We start from the raw sequence: 19,415 nt of genomic DNA, 5'->3' as shown, positions 1-19,415 counted from the left end.
CCCGAACCCCACCTTCTCTCCAACCCTCTTCTAACACCCATAAGCCCCCACACACACTCTTCATCTCCTTGGGTCTTAAAAACCGTGTCTTTATCCCACATCCCTTCCCCTGCGCTCCTGAACCATTCATTCCCCACCTCTGACATCCCCAGAGGTCTCTCTAGATCTTGATTTACATTTTAACCCATGCCTCCAGCCCCCTTCACCTCTCACCTTACCCTTGACCTCACAGCTCCCCACTCCCGACCCAGCCAGCACCCTCACTCTGGCCCCCGAGAGTCCCAGTGTGTTCCTGCCCTTGTGCCTTAGTTTTGCTGCCACCAGCTTGGCTTTCCCAGGGAAGAGGGAGAGGAAAGAGAGGCCCGTGGCCTGGGGTGAGAGAGCTCCTCCCCGCTGCCCACCCCACCCTGCTCTGACCACGCCCCCCCCATCAATAAAAGAGTCATTGCTTTGATATGGCTTTCTGTTCCATTTATTTTCTTCTCGGAGGGCAGCCAGGGAGGGGAGTGGCCCACAGGGGAGAAGGGGCTGCTGAAGACTGAATGAATAGAAAAAATAAAAGGGGCGGGAAAGGACCCGCTGCTCCTAAGCGGCGGAGGCGAAGGTTTGTCGTAGATGTGTGGGAGGGCACAGTCAGAGTCCAGAGTGGACATGACCAGACTGAGCTGGGTCACGTGAGGAGACAGGAAGGGGAAGGGAGAAGGGAAGCCAGGTGCTGCAGCCAGGGGGCCATAGGTCCAAAAGAAGGGTGTGTAACCAAAATGTCTGGATTGTATAGGGACGGGGCTCTGGGGGAAGGGCAGCCCAGCCCCTGTGCTCGAGAGTTCAGGGTAGAGGGCAGGGTGTGCCAGCCATACATGTCTACCTATAACAGGTAGGGACTGAGGGACGCCGGGAGAACCTGAAGGCCAGGTCCACTCTGATATGTTAACTCGGCACCTCAGCCATTTGTCCTGGCTTTGAAACTTAACAAAGTCCAGATCTTGGGGTGGTGGGGTACAGGGATTGCAGAGCCAAACAGACCAGGCTAGACCAGACCAACCCCGAGATATAGGATAAGTCCTTTGTACACCAGGAACATGGTGTCTACTCTCTGTTCTCCTTGCTAAAGTTGGGACGACAGTCTGTACCCTAAGAAGTCAAATAGGACTTGTTCAGTGTGGCCACATTGGGAAGGTGGGCCTGAGAGGTCCCTGGATTTGTGTCTCCTCCCAATGTGGCCACACGGAATACATCTCTTCTTCTGTATTTGGTTTGGCTTGGGTTTTTAGTGTTCTTGAGTCAGGGTCTCACTATATATCCCTGGCTGTCCTGGAACTCACTATGCAGTCCAGGCTGGCCCCAAAGTCACTGAGCTCTGCCTGCCTCTGCCTCCTGAGTGCTGGGATTAAAGATGTAGCTAACTGGGGTGTTTTAATTGGTTTCTCACGGATGGGTAGCCACACTTTACTTTTCTTTAATCATTTTTTTTAAATATTTTTTTAAAATATGATGTTGATTTTATTTGTAATTATGTATATGGGTTTGTGAAAGCCAGAGGCGTCACATCCCCTGGAACTGAGGTTGTGAGCCACCCATGTGAGTGCAGAGAACCCATGTCTTGTGCAAGAGCAGTCCTTACTCTTAACTACTGAGCCATACCTCCAGTGTTCTAAACTTAACATCTTGGGGTGCAGACAGAGACTCTTAAGTTTGGTAACACCCAGGCCTGTTTTCATCAGTTCTGTGACCCCTCTCAGTGAGGTGTATGTATGAGGGTGTGGGGGGCAGGGGGAGGCATGTATATGTGTGTACATATAAGGTATGTATATGAGGTGTGTATGTGTGAGAGGTGCGTGTGTGTATGATGGGGTGTGCATTTATGTGTATGTGTTGTGTGTATGTGCACATGCGCATGCATCACCGTACCTGGGTCTGGACCTCTGTGCATCTCCGTCAGGACTCCTGCATGACCCCAGCCATCACCCTCTGTGGCTCTCTTTTGTCCTTCAGGGTAGCGGCCCCCCCAGAAATGAAACAACAGGAAATTACCTGGGTGGTCTTCACAGATTTTCAGGGGACTCAGAAAGAAAGGATCCGGCTGTGACCATGGGGACCTCCCAGCCTGGCCCTGCTTCTCACCCACCCTGTCCCCACCTAGGCTAGGAACCCAGGACTTCGGAGTTGCTCACAGCGGGTGGGGGCGGGGGCCTCCCTCGTCTGGAACGTCACCCTGTTAAACTTCCTCTCTCAGCCACACAGGAAGCTGAGCAGATCAGGGGCCCAGCCCCAAGCAAGCACAGGCTCCCCCGGCCCCAGGAGCCTGGGGGAAAGGGCCCCGCTGGGCCAGCCCTGCGGAGACCATGGGATCCACAGAGAAGTAAGAGCTGCTTCCCTCTATCCTGCACCTGCAAGATTGCCAGGCCTCAGACGGGGGGGGGGGGGGGGGACACAAAAAACAAAAAAATCCATGGTAGCTGAGGCTTCGGCAGGGGAGGGTCCAAGAGGCACAGCCACCCACCCACAGGGGTGGACCCTCAGGCACCTGTTCAGGCCGCACATGATTCCTCTTCAATTTTCCTGCCTCCAGAGCTGTGTGATGAGGACAGGGATTTTAGGAGCGTGAGGCCCCAGTAAGGGCGTTGTTTTAGGAAGGTGGTTTCCGGAGGGGATGGGTGTGAGAGGGTATGGTGGGAGACCGTATGTCAACTTTAGTGGGGGGCTCATGGGTGCCTTGTGTTCACATGACGATGAGGTGCTGGAGGAGCCCATGTCTGGGTGTAACAGGATGGGAAAGAGTGTCGTTGGCCTCTGACAACTGGGGCCCCAGCATCTTCTTCAAGATGCGGCCGGCAGGCGGGCACAGGGAAGGGGAGGTGCGGGGCTTACAGGTCAGTGCCAGGGCCCCTTGCTCTCCTTTCTCTGCGGCGGAGTGTGGACCTCCCTCACAAAATCTCCTTCAGAAACACAAGGACAAGCCTTAAAAATTCTCAAAGGCACAGAGAGAAAAGAGACAGGACACCGGGCACACACCTCAGCCTGCAGTTCTACCCCGCAGATTTAAGGGACAGACACCAGACAGAATCACAAGTGTGCACCACACACACACACACACACACACACGTGCTTTTTTACACTCAGACACACCATCACAGGCCAGGCACTGGTGTCCCTCCTCCATCTCTCTTGCTTCTTTTTTCTCTCTTTCTCTCTTTCTCTCTCTCTCTCTCTCTCTCTCTCTCTCTCTCTCTCTCTCTCTCTCTCCTCAGTCTCTCTCTCTCTCTCCTTTCTCTTACCCTGCTCTCTCTGTCTCTGCCTCTAGTTCTCTCTTTGGAGACAGGGTCTCAGTATGTAGCCCTGATTGACCTGGAACTCATATATAGACCAGGCGGGCCTTGAACCCACAGAGATCTGCCTGGGCTTAAAGGTATGGCCACCATGCTGGCTTCCTCTCTTTTTCCTTCTCCTCTCTACCTACCCCCAACATCCTTCAGCCGCATTCACACTTAGCCCCAGCCCTCAGGGTGCCCACACTGACACACCTAGTTACACACACATGTTCAGAACAGGGAACACACAGAGAGGCATCGATGCGAGAATCAGAACCCCTCCCTCCGGGTAAAGCCCCCTCACGCCCACAGAAAACAGCCCTCTGCTGTGTTTGACTGGTTCTTCGAAGCCGGCCGCCCCCACTCCCTGGAGGAGGGTAAGTTGAGAGGGCTGGGGCTGGAAGGATGGGAAGGAGGACCTCAGGCCCTGAGGATACGGATGCGAGCTCAGGAGGCTGCTCTCCCTGCAGATCCCCAGATCCTGCGGCAGTTCCCGCCGGACTTCCGGGAACAGGTATTCCCAAAGCATCTTTGTCACCCTAGGACTGGCCCAACAGAGGGGTGGGCCTTGAACCCTGAACCGAGGGGTGAGGCTGACATGAGCCCTGTGTTAATGCTCCTTCCCCTCTCCAGGAGGCCATGCAGATGGTGCCCAAGTTCTGTTTCCCTTTCGACGTAGAAAGGTATGGAAGGGGCGGAGAGGTGGGGACTCCCAGGCTCTTGGGGACCCCAAGAAGGACCCTGACAACTAAAGAATTATAGGCACAGGGACCCAGAGACCCAAGAACTGAAGCCAGGTGGTCCCTCAGAGGGGACTCGGTGTCAGCATAAGTGTGTGTTCGTGGGTGTGCGCCAGCATATGGAGGCCAGAGGCAGATCCCATGTCGTTTCCCAGAAGCCGGCCACACTTTTCTTTTTTTAATTTTTATTTATTTATTTATTTATTTACTTATTTTGAGACAGGGTCTCTCTACATAGCCCTGGCTGTTCTGGAACTCACTATGTAAACCAGGTTGACCTTGAACTCAGAGATCTGCCTGCCTCAGCCTCTGGGATTAAAGGTGTATGCCTCCACCACTGCTACTGCCACTGCCACCACCACATGGCCATCTTTCCCTTTTTTTTAATGTGAGCCATCTCACCAGCCCCACACTGGTTTGGTTTGGTTTTGTGTTTAGGTTTCTTTCCTGTGTTTCTGCCTGCATGCTTGTCTGTGCGCCACATGCATGCCTGGTGCCCAGGGAGGTCAAAAGAGGGCATCAGATCCCCTGGAACTGGAGTTAAGACATTGTGAGCCTGGCCAGGCAGTGGTGGCACACGTCTTTAATCCCAGCACTTGGGAGGCAGAGGCAGGTGGATCTCTGTGAGTTCAAGGCCAGTCTGGTCTACAGAGTGAGTTCAAGGAAAGGCGCAAAGCTACACAGAGAAACCCTGTCTCAGAAAAAAAAAAAAAAAGATATTGTGAGCCACCATGTGGGTCTGGGAAGCAAACTCTGGGAGAGCGGCTGGCGCTCTAACCATCGGGCTGTCTCTCCAGCCCCTATACACCTTGATTTTCGACACAGGGCCTCTCACTGGCTTGGAGGTCTTCAAGGAAGCTTGACAGGCTAGCCATCGGCTCCCAGGGCTTTCATGATTTACCTCCCTGGCTCCGGGGTTATAAGTGTTCACCAGTACACCAGATTTTATTTTATTCTATTATTACTGTGTGTGTGTGTGGTGTGTGTGTGTGTGTGTGTGTGTGTGTGGTGTGTGTGTGTGTGGTGGGGGGTGTGTGCCTGCACCACAGGAGTCCCAGGTCAAAGGATAACTCTGTGGAATTGGTTCTCTCCCTCCACCATGTGGCTCCTCGCCACCAGGCTTACGTGACAAGCCCCTTTTCCTGACAAGCCGCCTCCCTGGCCTCCAGATTTTCTTTCTTTTCAAAGATGGGCATAGGGGCTAGAACTGAGGTCTTTAGCCTTTTTTTCCTTAATTTTAGATTTATTTATTTATTATGTACACAGAAGAGGGTGCCAGATCTCATTACAGATGGTTGTGAGCCACCATGTGGGTGCTGGGAATTGAACTCAGGACCTCTGGAAGAGCAGGCGGTGCTCTTAACCCCTGAGCCATCTGAGGTCTTCAGTCTTACAGGGCACACATCTTAGTGATGGAGCTATGAGAACAGCCTCTAGGACTCAGAGTTCCTGACTGGAGGGGACCCACAAAATAACAGAGGTCAGACGTCAAGCGAACAAGGAAGCCGTGCGTTCACGGGCCGTCTGCAGAGTGGGACAGGAGGACTGAAGAGCGGGGAAGTCGGTCGGGCGAGAAATGCCCAGTCTCCACCGGAGTCTTTCCCCTCCAGGGAGCTGCCCAACCCTGCTGTCCAGCACTTCACCTTCGCCCTCACTGACCTGCTGGGCAACCGCAGATTTGGCTTCTGCCGCCTGCGGGCTGGTGCGTGCAGCTGCCTCTGCATCCTCAGGTGGGTGACATGGGGACCTTGGGGACCGAGTGGGGACAGATGGGAACAAACACTAGGCCTCGTGACGGACACGGAAACCCACGACTGGTCAGAGTACAGGGACCATAGAGTGTCCAGCCCCAAACGGGACGTGTGTATCCCCACCCTCCACACAAGGCTGAGGGACCATTTCGGAAGTGAGGGCAGAGAGACCATAAAGGCCAGAAGGACCAGAGTGAAACAGTGTCTCCTGGACAGTACAGAACCCACGCTCATGAACGCACAGAGGCACAAGACCTGCAAGCCTTCAAGCCAGCCCAGACCCCAGCATGGGGGGCAGGGCTGGTGAAGTCCTGCGGTAGAGAGCATTCTTCTCCTGGGAGGCTTGCAGTCTCCAGTGGACGGCTCTACACCCGTGTACTTATAGATAACACTAAGTGGACTCAGTGAGGCTTTTTGTTGTCGTTGTTGTTGGAGGGAGGAAGAGGCAGGGGGTTGAGACAGGGTCTCACTATGCAGTCCTGGCTGGCCTGGAACTCATTATATAGACCAGGCTGGCCTCAAATTCCCAGAGATCCTCCTGCCTCTGACTCCTGAGAGCTGGGATCAAAGGCGTGCGCCACTACACTTGGCTGACTGAATAGGTTTTAAAGACAACATTGCCTGAAGTTGAAAGGGGAATGTTGGGGGGAATACTAAAGGGGTGGAGATGGGGGTGGACTTGATGGGGGTGGAGAATTTGATGGGGGTGGGTTTGATGGGGGTGAATAAGTTTATTAAGTTTATTAAGGTACACAATATTTTGGGGAACACAATACCACCACATTTCCTCTCTTTTTGTCTAAAATTAAAGAAAGCTTATAACTAATACAAGAAAAATTATATCCAGTAAGTATATACAATATATACAGTCAAGATTACATTAACGATGCCTAGTCCATTAACATATGACAGATTCAGATAAAAACTCCATTATATATATTAACAATGTCCAGTCCAGTAACATTTGATGGGGGTAGATTTCATGCACACATGAAATTCTCAAACAATAAATTTGTAAGATTACGGGGTCCCTCGGGGGCACTTTCTAGACCCTGACCCCTCCCCGCCTTCTCTCTCTCCAGCCACCTTCCCTGGTTTGAAGTGTTCTACAAGATCCTCAATACTGTGGGGGACCTCCTAGCCCAGAACCAAGTGAGAGCAGCCTCGCCCTCAGTTCCCACCCCGGCCCTTGCGTCACCTCACCCTAGCTGAGGCAGTTCTCAGGATCCCACAGCCTGAGAGGAGACCCTCAGAACCCCAAATCGACCCTCAGGTCACCGAAGCTGAAGAACTCCTACAGAACTTGCAGCAACACCCTCTTCCTGGACCGGGGTTTTCAGGGGAACCAGAGATGGTGAGTAGCCCCAGGCTTGGGGCTCTGGCTTCTTGCTGGCGGCGGAGGCTGCGAGCCCAGCCGGGGCACCACACAGTTACTCCTGTCCCCCAGGGCAGCAGCTTGGCCGTCTGGAGCCAGTGTGGGATCCTGCCTCCTGCCCTGGGGAATAGCAAGCTGGTGAGTGGAGCCGCCCCCCTACCCTCACCCTACCCCCGAGCCGTAGCTGAGGCCACCATCACCAGTGCAGACTGGTTGAATCTGCTCCCCATGCCCCCACCAGCTTTCTTGTTCTGTGGACCCGGATTCTGCCGGCCTGCCGTCTATTCCTGAGAACGTAAGGAGAACGCAGAGGGAAGGGGGAAAGGTGGGACTGGGACGGCGAATCTCGGCTGTTCGCCCCCCGCCCAGCCGCTGTGCCTCTCCATCCCCCAGAGGAATCTCACGGAGCTGGTGGTCGCTGTGAGGGATGAGAACATCGTGGGGCTCTTCGCGGCGCTGCTGGCTGAGAGGAGGGTCTTGCTCACGGCCAGCAAGCTCAGCACGGTGAGGAGGGCTCTCCGCCCCCATGGGACCCCAGGGTTGACTCTAACACCCCTTCATTCAGCCCCACCCCTGTGGGGACAATCTGAGGAGGCTCCACAGTGGCTCCTCCTCATTGGTAGTGTGATCTAGGACAGGCGCATCCACTGAGGACCAGACCTGGGCTAGCTCCGACGCCCCCGCCCCGCCCCTTCTCCAAAGATGGGGCCTTGGCTCAGTGGGTAAAGTGCGCTCGCCTAGCAAGCATGAAGCCCTGGGTTCCATTCCTAAGCTGGCATCAACCAGGCCGCCAGGCATGGTGCAACACACCTGTAATCTCTGCCTGAAGCAGGAGAATCAGAAGTTCAAGGTCACCCTGAAATACCTAGCTTGAGGCTAGCCTGATACATGAGACCCAGGTCTCAGTAAACAAATGAATGAATGAATGAATGAATGAATGAATGAATAAGGACGTTTAAAAAAATTCTAGAGCCAGTGATATGGTTCGGCGAGAAAAGGTGCCGAACCTTTTTTTTTTATTTCCTGCTCTGCTTTTATGTTTTACATTATTTTTTAAGATTTTTTTTTTAATGTGTATGTCTGTCTGTGGTGCTGGAAGAGGCCGGAAGAAGATCCCCTGGCACTGGAGTTAGAGGCCGTTGGGAATAACCTTGTGGTTGCTGAGAACGGGTTCCTGAGCAAGAGTGGAGGGTGCTTTAACCACTGAGCTGCCTCTCCTGCCCCTCAAGTGTGTTCCTGTGTGTTCAGCGTTTTGTATTGTTTTTTTCAAGACAGGGTCTCACTGTGTAGCCCTAGCTGTCCTGGGACTCTCTCCATAGACCAGGGACTCACAGATATCCACCTGTCTGCCTTCCTGAGTGCTGGGATTAAAGGCCTGTGTCAGCACCACCTAGCTGGTTTTTAGTTTTGTTTTGTTTTTTTTTGTTGTTGTTGTTGTTGTTTTTCTTTTCGAGACAAGGTTTCTCTGTGTAGCTTTGCGCCTTTCCTAGAACTCGCTCCGTAGACCAGGCTGGCCTCGAACTCATAGAGATCCGCCTGGCTCTGCCTCCCAAGTGCTGGGATTAAAGGCGTGCGCCACCAACGCCCGGCTCGGTTTTTAGTTTTTTATGGTTTTATGTTCTTATGGTTCTGGGGTTGAGACCCAGGGCTTTGCACAGGGTAGGCAAGCTTTCATTGCAGGGCCGCATCCTTGGTACTGGTTCTGTTTGGAGGGCTTGCTTGTTTCTTTTGTTGTTTCCTTCGTGAAATTACATCTTACCGATTTTGCTTGTCAGGGGCCTCTGTTCCACAGCCTGAGTGTGGAGGTCAGAGTTGGTTCTCTCCTTCTGCCATATGGGACCCTGGGAATCGAACTCAGGTCCTCAGACTTGGCCACAGGATCCTTTACTCTCTGAGCCCTCACACCCACCCTGTTCTGTTGGGGTATTTGTTTGTTTTATTTTGTTTTTGAGACAGTCCCACTCCAGTCCACACTGACCTAGAACTCGCTCTGTAGCTGAGCCTGGTCTCAAACTCACCTCAATCCCCCTGCTCCGACTCCTGAGTGCCGGGATTACAGAACCTGCATGAAACTTAGAGTTATTTTTTATCTGAGCACATGGAGCTGTAACTGCCCAAAATCTTTGGTCTCTTCTTCCTTAGAGGATCTGAGTTCCGCCCAGCTCCCCAGCAATGGATGGAGGAGACAGGACAGATGGGGGAGGTCGAAGCGCCCACCCATCTCAGCAACCCAGGTGGTGGGGGAGTCTAAGGCCTAATCCCACCACCTCCCTCCTTCTCACCCCCAGCTGACAGCCTGTGTTCACGCGTCCTGTGCTTTGCTCTACCCCATGCACTGGGAGCACGTCCTGATTCCCACGCTGCCCCCACACCTGCTGGATTACTGCTGGTGAGAAAAGAGGGGGTGAGGGCTGAGGAACATTAGGCCAGGGAAAGCCTAGAGTGTTGCTAACCTTTAATCTTAGCACTTGGGAGACAGAGGCAAGAGGATCTCTTTGTGTTCCAGGCCAGCCTGGTCTACATTGAGGTCCTATCACAAAAAGTTAAATAAGAAAATAAAGAGTTCCAGGCTAGCCTGGGCTGCATAAGGCAATCATAGGCGAAAGGCTTGGGAATTTAAGGCATGTACCTCCCTCCCGTCCCCTCCACAGCGCGCCCATGCCCTACCTCATCGGAGTCCACGCTAGTCTCGCTGAGGTGAGTGCTGAAACACCCAAGGCTGGGGCTGGGGTGGGGGGGATTCCCTCCTCTCCCTCCAGTTCCTCGGAGCCCCTGCTCTGTGTGGGGCTCTGAATGACGACAGCCCGCATCTGTCTCCTCCGGCAGAGAGTTCGGGAGAAGGCACTGGAAGATGTCGTGGTGTTGAACGCCGACTCTAACACGCTGGAGACGCCCTTTGACGACGTACAAGCGCTGCCCCCGGACGTTGTTAGTGCCGCCGCCCCCCACGCCCTGCTCCTCAAGGTGGAGCCTCCATCTCTGCCCATCTCAGAGTCTCTCCTGTGTTGCCAGGTATCCCTGCTGAGGCTTCGACTGAGGAAGGTGGCGCTGAGCCCCGGGGAAGGAGTGTCCCGACTCTTCCTAAAAGCCCAGGCCCTGCTCTTCGGAGGGTACCGCGACGCACTGGTCTGCATCCCGGTGAGCAAGTGAAGAGGGGAGATGCCCAAGGACAGGCCTCTTGAAGGACCCTGGGAAAGTCACAACATTAAGAGCACCCGGTGGCTTACGGTCTCATGTAGCCTAGGCAGGCCTCAAACTCAATGCAGCCCAGGCTGCCCTGGAGCCCACCCAGCAGCAATCCTCCTGCCTCAGCCTCCCACACTATCAACATTATTTAATGCTGATAGCCACATTACAGAAGAGGATGCGGTGCCCCATGAGTACACAGTTGGCGCCCAGCCAGTGCTTGCTAGGTGTATTATGAGGTTGAAAAGGAGACGGTGGGAGACAGAAGAGCCGCGGGCAGCTCTGGAAAGAATCCTTCTTCCAGGGTCAGCCGGTGACCTTCAGTGAAGAGGCTTTCTTGGCTCAGAAGCCGGGGTCGCCGCTGCAGACCTTCCACAAGAGGGCGGTACACCTGCAGCTGTTCAAGCAGGTGAGCTCCCAATGGGGGGCTGAGGGCGGGACCTAGGGTAAGGAACAGGGGGGCGTATCCCTGAGGGCGGGGCTTAGGGGAAAGGGCGGGCTGCAGACCCTGGGGGCGGGGCCTAGGGGCCGGGTGAAGACGGGCAGCTGGTCCCTGGGGGCCTGGCCTACCGTGAGGAATAAGGCTGGGCTGTGCGTCCCTGAGGGCGGGGCCTAGAGGGCGGGGCCTAGAGGGAGGGGCCTAGAGGGAGGGGCGAGGATGGACTTGGGGACAGATCTTGACTTCAGGGGCCAAGTTGGATGCCTAGTCTTTAGGTTTCCTGATTCCTGGGGCCTCGGGAGGGACCTGGCCGGGCTGCCTTCCACATCTTCAGGGAGCAACAGGCACTTCCTAGGGCTTGTGTCTGACCCTCCCTCCCTATCCCAAGTTCATCGAAACCCGACTGGAGAAACTCAATGCTGGGGAAGGCTTCTCAGACCAATTCGAGCAAGAGATCATTGCCTGCTGTGGGGCTTCCTCAGGTAAGCCCTGGGGCTCTCACCCCATCAACTCCCCAGGCTTAGGCCTGCCTGGCACTCACAGTTCTCTCCGTCTCTCCAGGCGCCCTCCGATCCTACCAGCTCTGGGTAGATAGTCTTAAGGTAACAACAGCCATCCCTGTTCCTGTCCGTAACCAACTTTATCAGCTCCTTCTCTCACCACAGGCCCCAGGAAGAGGCTTGGTTAACCCCCCCCCCCGCCGGGTGGAGGCACAGGGGGGCAGGGTTGCCCAGCAGAAGACATCCGGAGGTGGGAAGTGGAGTGTGGGGTCCAGCCCTGGTGACCTCAGGGGCCCAAGGCTCTCCCCTTTGGTGCTTTCTCCCCCAACCCCCTACAGAAAGGTGGTGACGCCCTCTTGCATTCAATGAAGGCCAAAACCCGACCAGCCGTCAGGAACATGTACCGATCGGTGAGAGCAGCTGGGTGGTAGCTCCTCTTGGCTAGGGTGACCACGGGGAAGGGACAGAGGGAGCCCCTGTGTTGTACATGTGTGTGTGCATGTAGAAAACAGGTTGGCATTCTTAGGTACTTTCCACTTTGGAGTTTGTTTTAGAGAGAGGGTCTCACTATGTGGCCCTGGCTGGCTTTGAACTTACAGAGAGCCACCTGCCACTGCCTCCTGAATGCTGGAATTGTCACGCCCCACCACACCCAATAAACTTGGGTATTTGTTTGTGCCATCGTGCATGTGTGGAGGGCAGAGGACAACTTGTAGAAGTTGGTTGTGTTAGCCCAGCAGTGATGGCGCACGCCTTTAATCCCAGCACTCGGAGGCAGAGGCAGGCAGATCTCTATGAGTTCGAGGCCAGCCTGGTCTATAGAGCTAGTTCCAGGGCTACACAGAAAAACCCTGTCTCAAAAAATAAATAAATAGAAAAATTTTAATAATAAACTTTAGGGCTGGTAAACTTTAGGGCTTCCCTAGAATCCACAGAGAACTGACACCTGAGTTGTATACTGTCCTCCATAGTTGTACCATGACTCATGTTCCCTCTCCTCCCAATAAAACACACACACACACACACACACACACACACATACACACACACACACACCAACAGCCAGATCATTTCACTACCTTTGTTACTTAGCTTCCATTCTTGATTTTTTTTTCAGGGGGAGGGAGGGGCATTCTGGAACTCAAAATTTCCCTCAGACCTGCTTTTACAGTTCAGATCCATCCATTTGATTTTTTTTTTCTTATGAACTGTATGGCCGTAGCAGGCTTCTTGTTATCTAGTTCTTATATCTTAAATTAACCCTTCTCTATAAATCTATACCTTGCCACATGGCTCGTGGCTGACCAGTATCTTACATGTTGGTACTCATGGCGGCGGCTGGCAGTGTCTCCCATCCATTTGATTTTAACCCTGACACACGATGGTCAAACCTTTGGTTGATGGCAGGGTGACTCCCTCCAGGAACATTGTGCATTAGTCAAAGGTACAGACATAGCTTGGAAGACACAAGGATGGGTGGACGGCAGGAAACAGCCATCCTGGGAAGCCCAGTCTGTCTGCCTGTGTCAGGTCTAACGTATCGGGTCATCATCCTAGGCGAAGAGCGGCTTCAAGGGAATGCAGAACCTGCTTATGACTAAGGTGAGAAGACCCAGGGTGAGCTCCCCACCCACAGGGAATTCAGGGGAGTGGGGATGGTACCCGGGCCCACATGTGCATCCCTTCACAGGACGGAGACTCTGGCCTGCAGAGGGGGGGCTCCCTGAGAACCCCAAGCCTCACCAGCCGCTCAGATCGCCTACAACAGCGCCTGCCTATCAGCCAGCACTTTGGGCAGGTGAGGATGCGCATCTCCACCACTGCATGCACACATGCACGCACAGAGTGAGGACGTCTGCTCTCCCCCATCACACACACACACACACCACAGACGCACACACGGATTCTCCCCACATCCCCCACTCATACCCAGGCTCCACCAAACCATTTCCCTTTGTTGAGGCTCCAGCGTAGCTCAGGCTAGTCTCAAACTCACTATACAGCCAAGTATGACTTTGAACTCCTGATCCGCCACATCCAGTTTAAACTAGAGATCAAACCCTGTGCATGTTAGGCGAACCTCTACCAACTGAGTTGCATTCTCTCAGCTCCCTGGTTTGGGGGTTTGTTTGTTTGTAGACCACACTCGTCTCAAACTCAGAGATTCACCCCAGCCCTTGTTCTGTTTTTAGAGGAGTCTCCCTATGTAGCCAGTCAGGGCTCAAACTTGCAATGATGCTCCTGCCTCAGGCTGCAGACTAAGAGGACAGACGCGCAGCAACATGCCTAGCTCTTTCCAATTCAAGCTGGAAAGCCCCAGCCCTGAATTCTGCAGTTCCTGGGCCCCTCCCCATTCTTCCTCCCTTATCTTTTTCAGAACAGGCCCCTCCGCCCTAGCAGGAGACTCAGGCGAGAAGAGGGACCTTCTGAACCCCTTGGCGAGAGGTAAGAAATGAAGCAGGTCAAGGTTGGAGGTACAGGGGACTGATGAGGAGGGTGCCTCCAGACCCTGGTGCAGCCCAATGAAGTTCAGGGTGTCCATCCTCATTCCAGGAGCCCTGCCTTGAGCCCCGAGGACACCCAGAGTCCCTGGGCAGAGGAAACGCTAGACGGCAGCTTTCTGGGGTCCGGAGGAGAACTGGATCTGTTGAGCGAGATTCTCGACAGTCTGAGCGTGGAAACCAAGAGTGGCGGCCGGCTGAGGGCCAGCCAGAGCTTGAACTGCTGCCAGCAGGGGGCGTCGGAGAGCTGCTTCAGTCTGGTAAGACCCAAGACCCTCCCGGTGCCCTCCCAACCTGTCAGTCCCATGCTCACCTGACCTCTGCCCCCCACCTCTGCCCAGCCTGACATCCCAGCGAGGTCACCATGGCAACTGGAAGAGGATGAGCATGAGCGATCCCCGGAACCCCAGCCCTGGTCCTTGCCAGGGGACCTGGCGGCTCTGCAGGGCACTCCATCTTCAGAGGTTGCAAGCTGCTCCATGAACTGTTCGCAGCCGCCCTCAGACATCTCTCCGCCCTCAGACATCTCTCCGCCCTCAGACATCTCTCCGCAAGCATCTTCAGCCACTTCAGCAGACCCCAGCTGCCAAGGGGACCCCGAGCTCTCTGCTCCCACCGAGCCGGATCCTAGAGTCCCACAAAGCCCTTGCTCCAGGCTCCCCCCAGTGCCCACTCAGCCCAGCCCGCCAAAGAGCCCCCAACTTCTTGCCCCCACAAAGCTCAGCTGTGACACTGTTGGAACATTACAATCCATTCGGTCTCCCTCACACTCCAATTCTCCAGAGATCCCCAGAAAGCAGCCTCCCCAGGTCCTGCGGCATCAGGCTCGAGTGCCACCCCTCAAGGAGCGAGGAGTCAGCAACCCGCAAGGGCCCGCCGCCAGGCAGCCTCGCGTTGCTGACCTGAAAAAGTGTTTTGAAAACTAAGAGCCGGGGTGTGGAGGGGACCCCAGCTCTCAATAAAGCTGATTTTTTTTCCCTTGGCAAATTTATCTGGGGCCTCTGTCAGCTCAGAAACCTACCTCACCCACCACCAGAAGCGACCTCTAACCACCTTTAAGGTTCATCTGAAGGCCCTTCCCCGCCATTTCCAGTCTGTTAGGATCCTGAAGAGCTTACAATTCAAACCGAACTCATCTAAGCTGATATTCCCACAAGCTTTAAAAAAAAATAGAGCCGGGTGGTGGTGGCGCACACGCCTTTAACCCCGCACTCGGGAGGCAGAGCCAGGCGGATCTCTGTGAGTTCGAGGCCAGCCTGGTCTACAAAGCGAGAAAGGCACAAAGCTACACAGGCAAACCCTGTCTCGAAAAACCAAAAAAAAAAAAAAAAAGAAAAGAAAGAAAAGAAAAAAAAAGAAACCTTTATTATACCTTACTATTAATTTCATATAAATATATAAAAAGTGAGCAGCCCCAATTCTCCTTTGCCCTCAAAGTCAAGGTCTTTGAAGAACTTTCTTCCCTTCTATTCTTAAGCATTGGGTGAGTCTGACCGCTCAGAGAGGGTGCTGCCTTCCCCCAAGGTCACACAGCAAGGTAGGGAAGACGGCTGACAGGGAAGGAGGGAAGGAGCTAGATGGGCAGGCAGCCCCGCACTGGCTCCTTGGAGTCCTGGGGGGCCCGGGCCTCCGCTGCTGCGTGGGAAAACTGAAAGAAAGGACAGGAAGTTTGTTGGGCCTGCAGTCATGGTAGGAGACACAGCAGAGGCAAGATCACGTGAGGTAAACGGTGAGGAGGTGAGATCCCCGGGCCTGGCACCCCCAGCTTCATGCAGAGCCAAGCAGAGGCAGCATGCTGCATTGCCCACCAGCCGGGCGCTCCCAGGGTTCCCCACCCCAAGTCCTCCTGAGCCACCAGAGGCTGGCATGTCTCCGAGATGGCTGCTGTGGGCCGGGTGTGCCAAGGCAGTCCTGGGTGGTGGCGGTGGCGGTGGCGGCGGTGGCGGCGGCGGCGGCAGCCTATGGCCGACACCCCGGCGTTCAGATGAGCCGCTCTTCTGGGGGCAGCTTGAGGTTGGGGGGTGGCGGAGCACGGGCACCCACCTGCTCCTCGCTGCTGGGCCGGTAGGTGCCCTCCGTCTGGCGCTTTTCTCGAAGTTTCCGCATCAGCAGGAATAGTCCCACCGCTAGGAGGATGGCTCCCAGGATGGAAAAGACCACGATGATGGCCACGAGGCCCTCTGGGGACTGCAGAGAGCGGGAGAGGGGACAGGCGTGACTAACTGCATGTGGACCCTACGCCCCCCCCCCCCCGACACACCTAAGTCACCTGGCAGGGTGCTTTCTGCTTTCTGGGGTTCCAAGGCTTTGCTCAGACCTAGAAACAGCGCCCCAGCACCTCCCACACTGGTACCTCTGTCCCTGTCCCCTTCACACCTGCCTGATCTGGGCTACATGTGAGTGCTTGGCTTCTGGACAGATATAATTGTCTTGTCCTCCCTTCTTTCCTTTCTTTTGTGTTCTCTGTCTGTTTCTTCAGAGTCTCAGGTGACCCAGGCTGGCCTCGACCTTGCTATATATATAGCTAAAAATAACTCTGAGCTTCCTGCCTCCTCCTCTTCCACAATGCCAGCTCTGGGACAACAGGCTTGTGTCACCACACCCTGCCCTTTTATGGCCTTTTGATAGGTCTCATCTACCCCAGGCTGGCCTTGAATTGTGGCAATCCTCCTGCCTCAGCCTCCTAAGAGCTGGGATGACAAGTGCGTATCACCATGCCCACCAGGCAAGACACAGTACAGGAACTCTCTATGTAGACCAGGCTGGCTTTGAACTCAGAGCTCCACCTGCCTGTCTCTCCAGAGTGTGTGGGCCACCACACCCAGCAGGACGCAATATTCTTGTTCATCCTTACACGGAGAGGTCTTGATACCTCTGTCTGGGACTTTGTTTGTTTGTTTGTTTGTTTGTTTGTTTGTTTGTTTGTAAAACAGGGTTTCTATGTGTAACAGCTCTGACGTCCTGGAACTCACTCTGTAGACCAAGTTGGCCTCTAACTCACAGAGATCCTCCTGCATCTGTCTCCTGTGTGCTGAGATTGAAGGCCTGGGCCACCACCACCCAGCACTCTGTCTGGGACTCTAAGTGGTCCAATTTCGTGGGTAGAGTGCTTGCCTGGAATGTATAAGACCCTGGTTTTGACTCCCAGCACCCCACAGACCCAGCATGATGGTGCACACGTCAACTCAGCAATGAGGAGGTAAAGGCAGAAGGATCTGGAATTCAAGGTCATGTGGCTACAGAGGAACTTGGAGGCCAGCCTGAGCTACACCAGACCCCACTTAAAAGAGGAAGAAGAAGAAGAAGAAGAAGAAGAAGAAGAAGAAGAAGAAGAAGAAGAAGAAGAAGAAAAGGAAGGAAGGAAGGAAGGAAGGAAGGAAGGAAGGAAGGAAGGAAGGAAGGAAGGAAATCCAGGGCTAGGGCCGGGAGTAACCTGGTTGGAGACATGCCTAGAATGTGTAAGCCTTAACAATAATAATGTCTCTCTACATTGCCAGTGTTCTGGTCTCTCACACACCTGCCCTAGCTGCTTGCACCCTCCCAACTCACCAGGCCCCCACTGGAACCAGGGTCTGGGAATGGAGTTGTGCTATTGGAAGGATCTGGTGCTGGGGCTGTGGGACAGAAAGAGAAAACAAATCCATGCCAGGCTCTTCATTAATCACACACACACACACACACACACACACACACACACACACACACACACACCACTCGGCCAGACCTTGTAAACTCCTTCCAAGTCTCCAGTTGGAATAGAGACTGCTGGTACAGCCAGGCCACCCACTCCACCCGCAGGTGTGGCATTGGTTCCTCCAGCCACCCTCAGCCCAGCAGAAAATAAGCTGGCCAAGGTCACCACGGTTAGCCAGACCATTAGACTAGATGGCTTCCAGAACAGTGTCCCCACCACCACCCCCATCACTCTGGCCCAGGGCTCTGAAGGACCTGGGCGGGGCTCAGTCTTTCCCTGGAGTGAGTGACTCACACAGCCCCCCCACCCCCAGGCTCCCGAAACTGGAACCAGAGAGACAGAGGGAAGGTCTGCCTGGGTCCACACCTACGAAGGGCCAGCCCTGTCAGCTGGCCTTCAGGCCTCCTCCAGGTCCCCTGGCTGCTTAAGACTCTCAACTATGCAGACTCAGGTGCCCTGACTCTCCTCCCCTCCTCCACCTCCGGGCTCTGCCCAGCAACCCCCAGCTCCCAAATTCCACAAGACTTAAGGACTCAGGAATTCTGGGCTGCGGGTGCGGGGTCTGCTTGATGGTAAAGTGCTTGCCCAACGTGCAAGAAACCGTGGGTTCGAGCCCCAGCAACTCAAAAAAAGGGGGTGGGGGAGAAAAGTTCCGAGGTGGACTAAACTAACTTGTGGTTCAGGCCTGACGCTTTTGGACCCGGTCCCCAAACACATTCCAAGCCCATTCCTCAGACCTTTCACCCTCTCCGGGTAGCAAATGCCCGGCCCTTCTGAGCTCTACCCGGGACCCCTCCTCCCACCCCAGCGCCGCCCGGGACGGTACCTACTTGCTTGACTCCATCTGGCGGGCAGCATCGGCAGGCCAAATGCCAAGAGCAGCCCCAGGCCTGGAGTCGCCATGAGTTTGGGCGACGAGTTGGTGGCGCCAAGGGCAGGACTTCCCCAGGGCTCCAATTCCTACCGCATCTTGGGTCGAGGACGGCACCTGCGACTCGGCACCTGCGACTCGGCACCTGGGGACCAGACCAAAGGAGAGGCCGCAGCCTGGGGTTGGGGGCTGGACCGAGCTGGGCTCAGGCCCCAGCGACAGGCGACCAAGCTGGGAGTGCGCTCCCCGCCCTCGGCGCCAAGGGTCAGAGATTAAAGATTAACTCTCGGGCGGCGTTCCTGAGCCAGGGAAAGCGAAGGAGGAGGTGGGGACAGGCCAGGCTGCGCGCCCTGCCTCCCTACCTGGCCCAGGCGTCCGAGAGGGACTTGGCGCAGGTTCCCAATCCCGGGTCCCCGGCTGGAACCCCGAATCGCTGTCCTTCACCCTGTCGCTCCGGATCCCACCCGCCCCGCCCGCTCACGTGACCCGGAAAGTTTAGTCACCCACCTAGGCAGGGAGCGCACTTCCGGCTTGTGCACCTGAGCCTGGCTGAGAGGGGCGGGGCCGAGGGGGCGGGGCCGCGCCGCCGGAGCACCTGTAACGGGAACCCGATGGCGACCGGGAGCCGCGCGAGAGGCGGAAGCGAGCAGGTGTAAGGACAGCACCTCGGGGTTCCTCGGTAGCGCAGGGATGCAGACGCAGGGGGCGTGGCGACACGCCAGGAAGATACACACCTGTAAGGGGCGGGCTCCGATGCCTAACGCTGAAGAATTCGCACCTGAAGTCAGACCTGGCGATGCTCAGTCGGCCAGCCAACCTGTGTGGGACTAGTTCTGTCGAGAGACACATGCGGACCTGGATGCAATGTATAAACCCCTGCTTCGAGTCACACCTGCACGGCAAAGACACCTGGACAAAGAGCACCTTGCAGAATTTGGCTCTTGAAGGCCTTACAGCCACCCTGAAGGACATCCGCAGAGGGGGCTCCACACACTGGCTTATTGTGTATGAGGTCCACCTGTCAGGGAAGTGTCCGAGAAAACACCTACG

The 19,415-nt window shown here is 55.1% G+C and overlaps 2 protein-coding genes across 7 annotated transcripts; one reads left to right on the top strand and one right to left on the bottom strand.

Annotated features, from left to right (window-relative positions):
- Positions 1-2,234: 2,234 nt before the first annotated feature.
- Dennd1c (DENN domain containing 1C) lies at positions 2,235-14,791 on the top strand. 6 transcript variants are annotated; one of them, XM_037197861.1, is made up of 23 exons: positions 2,235-2,359; positions 3,621-3,685; positions 3,779-3,822; positions 3,942-3,991; positions 5,659-5,778; positions 6,882-6,951; positions 7,073-7,153; positions 7,247-7,312; positions 7,416-7,469; positions 7,568-7,678; positions 9,463-9,563; positions 9,826-9,871; positions 10,001-10,078; positions 10,187-10,312; positions 10,665-10,769; positions 11,188-11,281; positions 11,361-11,401; positions 11,638-11,709; positions 12,857-12,901; positions 12,990-13,097; positions 13,677-13,744; positions 13,853-14,060; positions 14,142-14,791. In XM_037197861.1, exons 1-23 carry the CDS (start codon positions 2,343-2,345, stop codon positions 14,724-14,726), a joined length of 2,355 nt encoding a protein of 784 aa, XP_037053756.1. In that variant the 5' UTR covers positions 2,235-2,342; the 3' UTR covers positions 14,727-14,791. The 6 variants fall into 6 exon arrangements, with proteins under 6 accessions (XP_037053756.1, XP_028718373.1, XP_037053755.1 ...); XM_028862540.2 differs by having other exon boundaries at positions 10,001-10,102; XM_037197860.1 differs by having other exon boundaries at positions 10,001-10,312; positions 14,142-14,306; positions 14,343-14,791.
- A 351-nt stretch (positions 14,792-15,142) lies between these two features.
- Positions 15,143-18,833, bottom strand: Crb3 (crumbs cell polarity complex component 3). Its single transcript, XM_028862535.2, has 5 exons — positions 18,728-18,833; positions 18,325-18,510; positions 17,350-17,414; positions 15,844-15,987; positions 15,143-15,448 (listed from the first exon to the last, which is right to left on the bottom strand). The coding sequence occupies exons 2-5, from the start codon at positions 18,395-18,397 to the stop codon at positions 15,374-15,376; spliced, it is 357 nt and encodes a 118-aa protein (XP_028718368.1). The 5' UTR covers positions 18,398-18,510; positions 18,728-18,833; the 3' UTR covers positions 15,143-15,373.
- Positions 18,834-19,415: the final 582 nt, after the last annotated feature.

Source organism: Peromyscus leucopus, chromosome 22 (assembly GCF_004664715.2).
Source record: "Peromyscus leucopus breed LL Stock chromosome 22, UCI_PerLeu_2.1, whole genome shotgun sequence".
Lineage (NCBI taxonomy): Eukaryota > Metazoa > Chordata > Mammalia > Rodentia > Cricetidae > Peromyscus > Peromyscus leucopus.
This window is presented reverse-complemented; position numbering and strand designations above follow the sequence as displayed.

What these genes read in the sequence shown, in the direction of transcription:
- Dennd1c (XM_037197859.1), top strand. An exon ending in CCCCCACTCCCTGGAGGAGG is followed by an intron (nt 3,686 to 3,778) that starts GTAAGTTGAGAG and finishes CTCTCCCTGCAG; the next exon opens with ATCCCCAGATCCTGCGGCAG. An exon ending in TCCACGCTAGTCTCGCTGAG is followed by an intron (nt 9,872 to 10,000) that starts GTGAGTGCTGAA and finishes CTCCTCCGGCAG; the next exon opens with AGAGTTCGGGAGAAGGCACT.
- Crb3 (XM_028862535.2), bottom strand. Translation starts at nt 18,397, where the DNA reads ATGGCGACTCCAGGCCTGGGGCTGCTCTTGGCATTTGGCCTGCCGATG. An exon ending in CGCCAGATGGAGTCAAGCAA is followed by an intron (nt 17,415 to 18,324) that starts GTAGGTACCGTC and finishes TCTGTCCCACAG; the next exon opens with CCCCAGCACCAGATCCTTCC. An exon ending in GGCCCAGCAGCGAGGAGCAG is followed by an intron (nt 15,449 to 15,843) that starts GTGGGTGCCCGT and finishes CCTTTCTTTCAG; the next exon opens with TTTTCCCACGCAGCAGCGGA.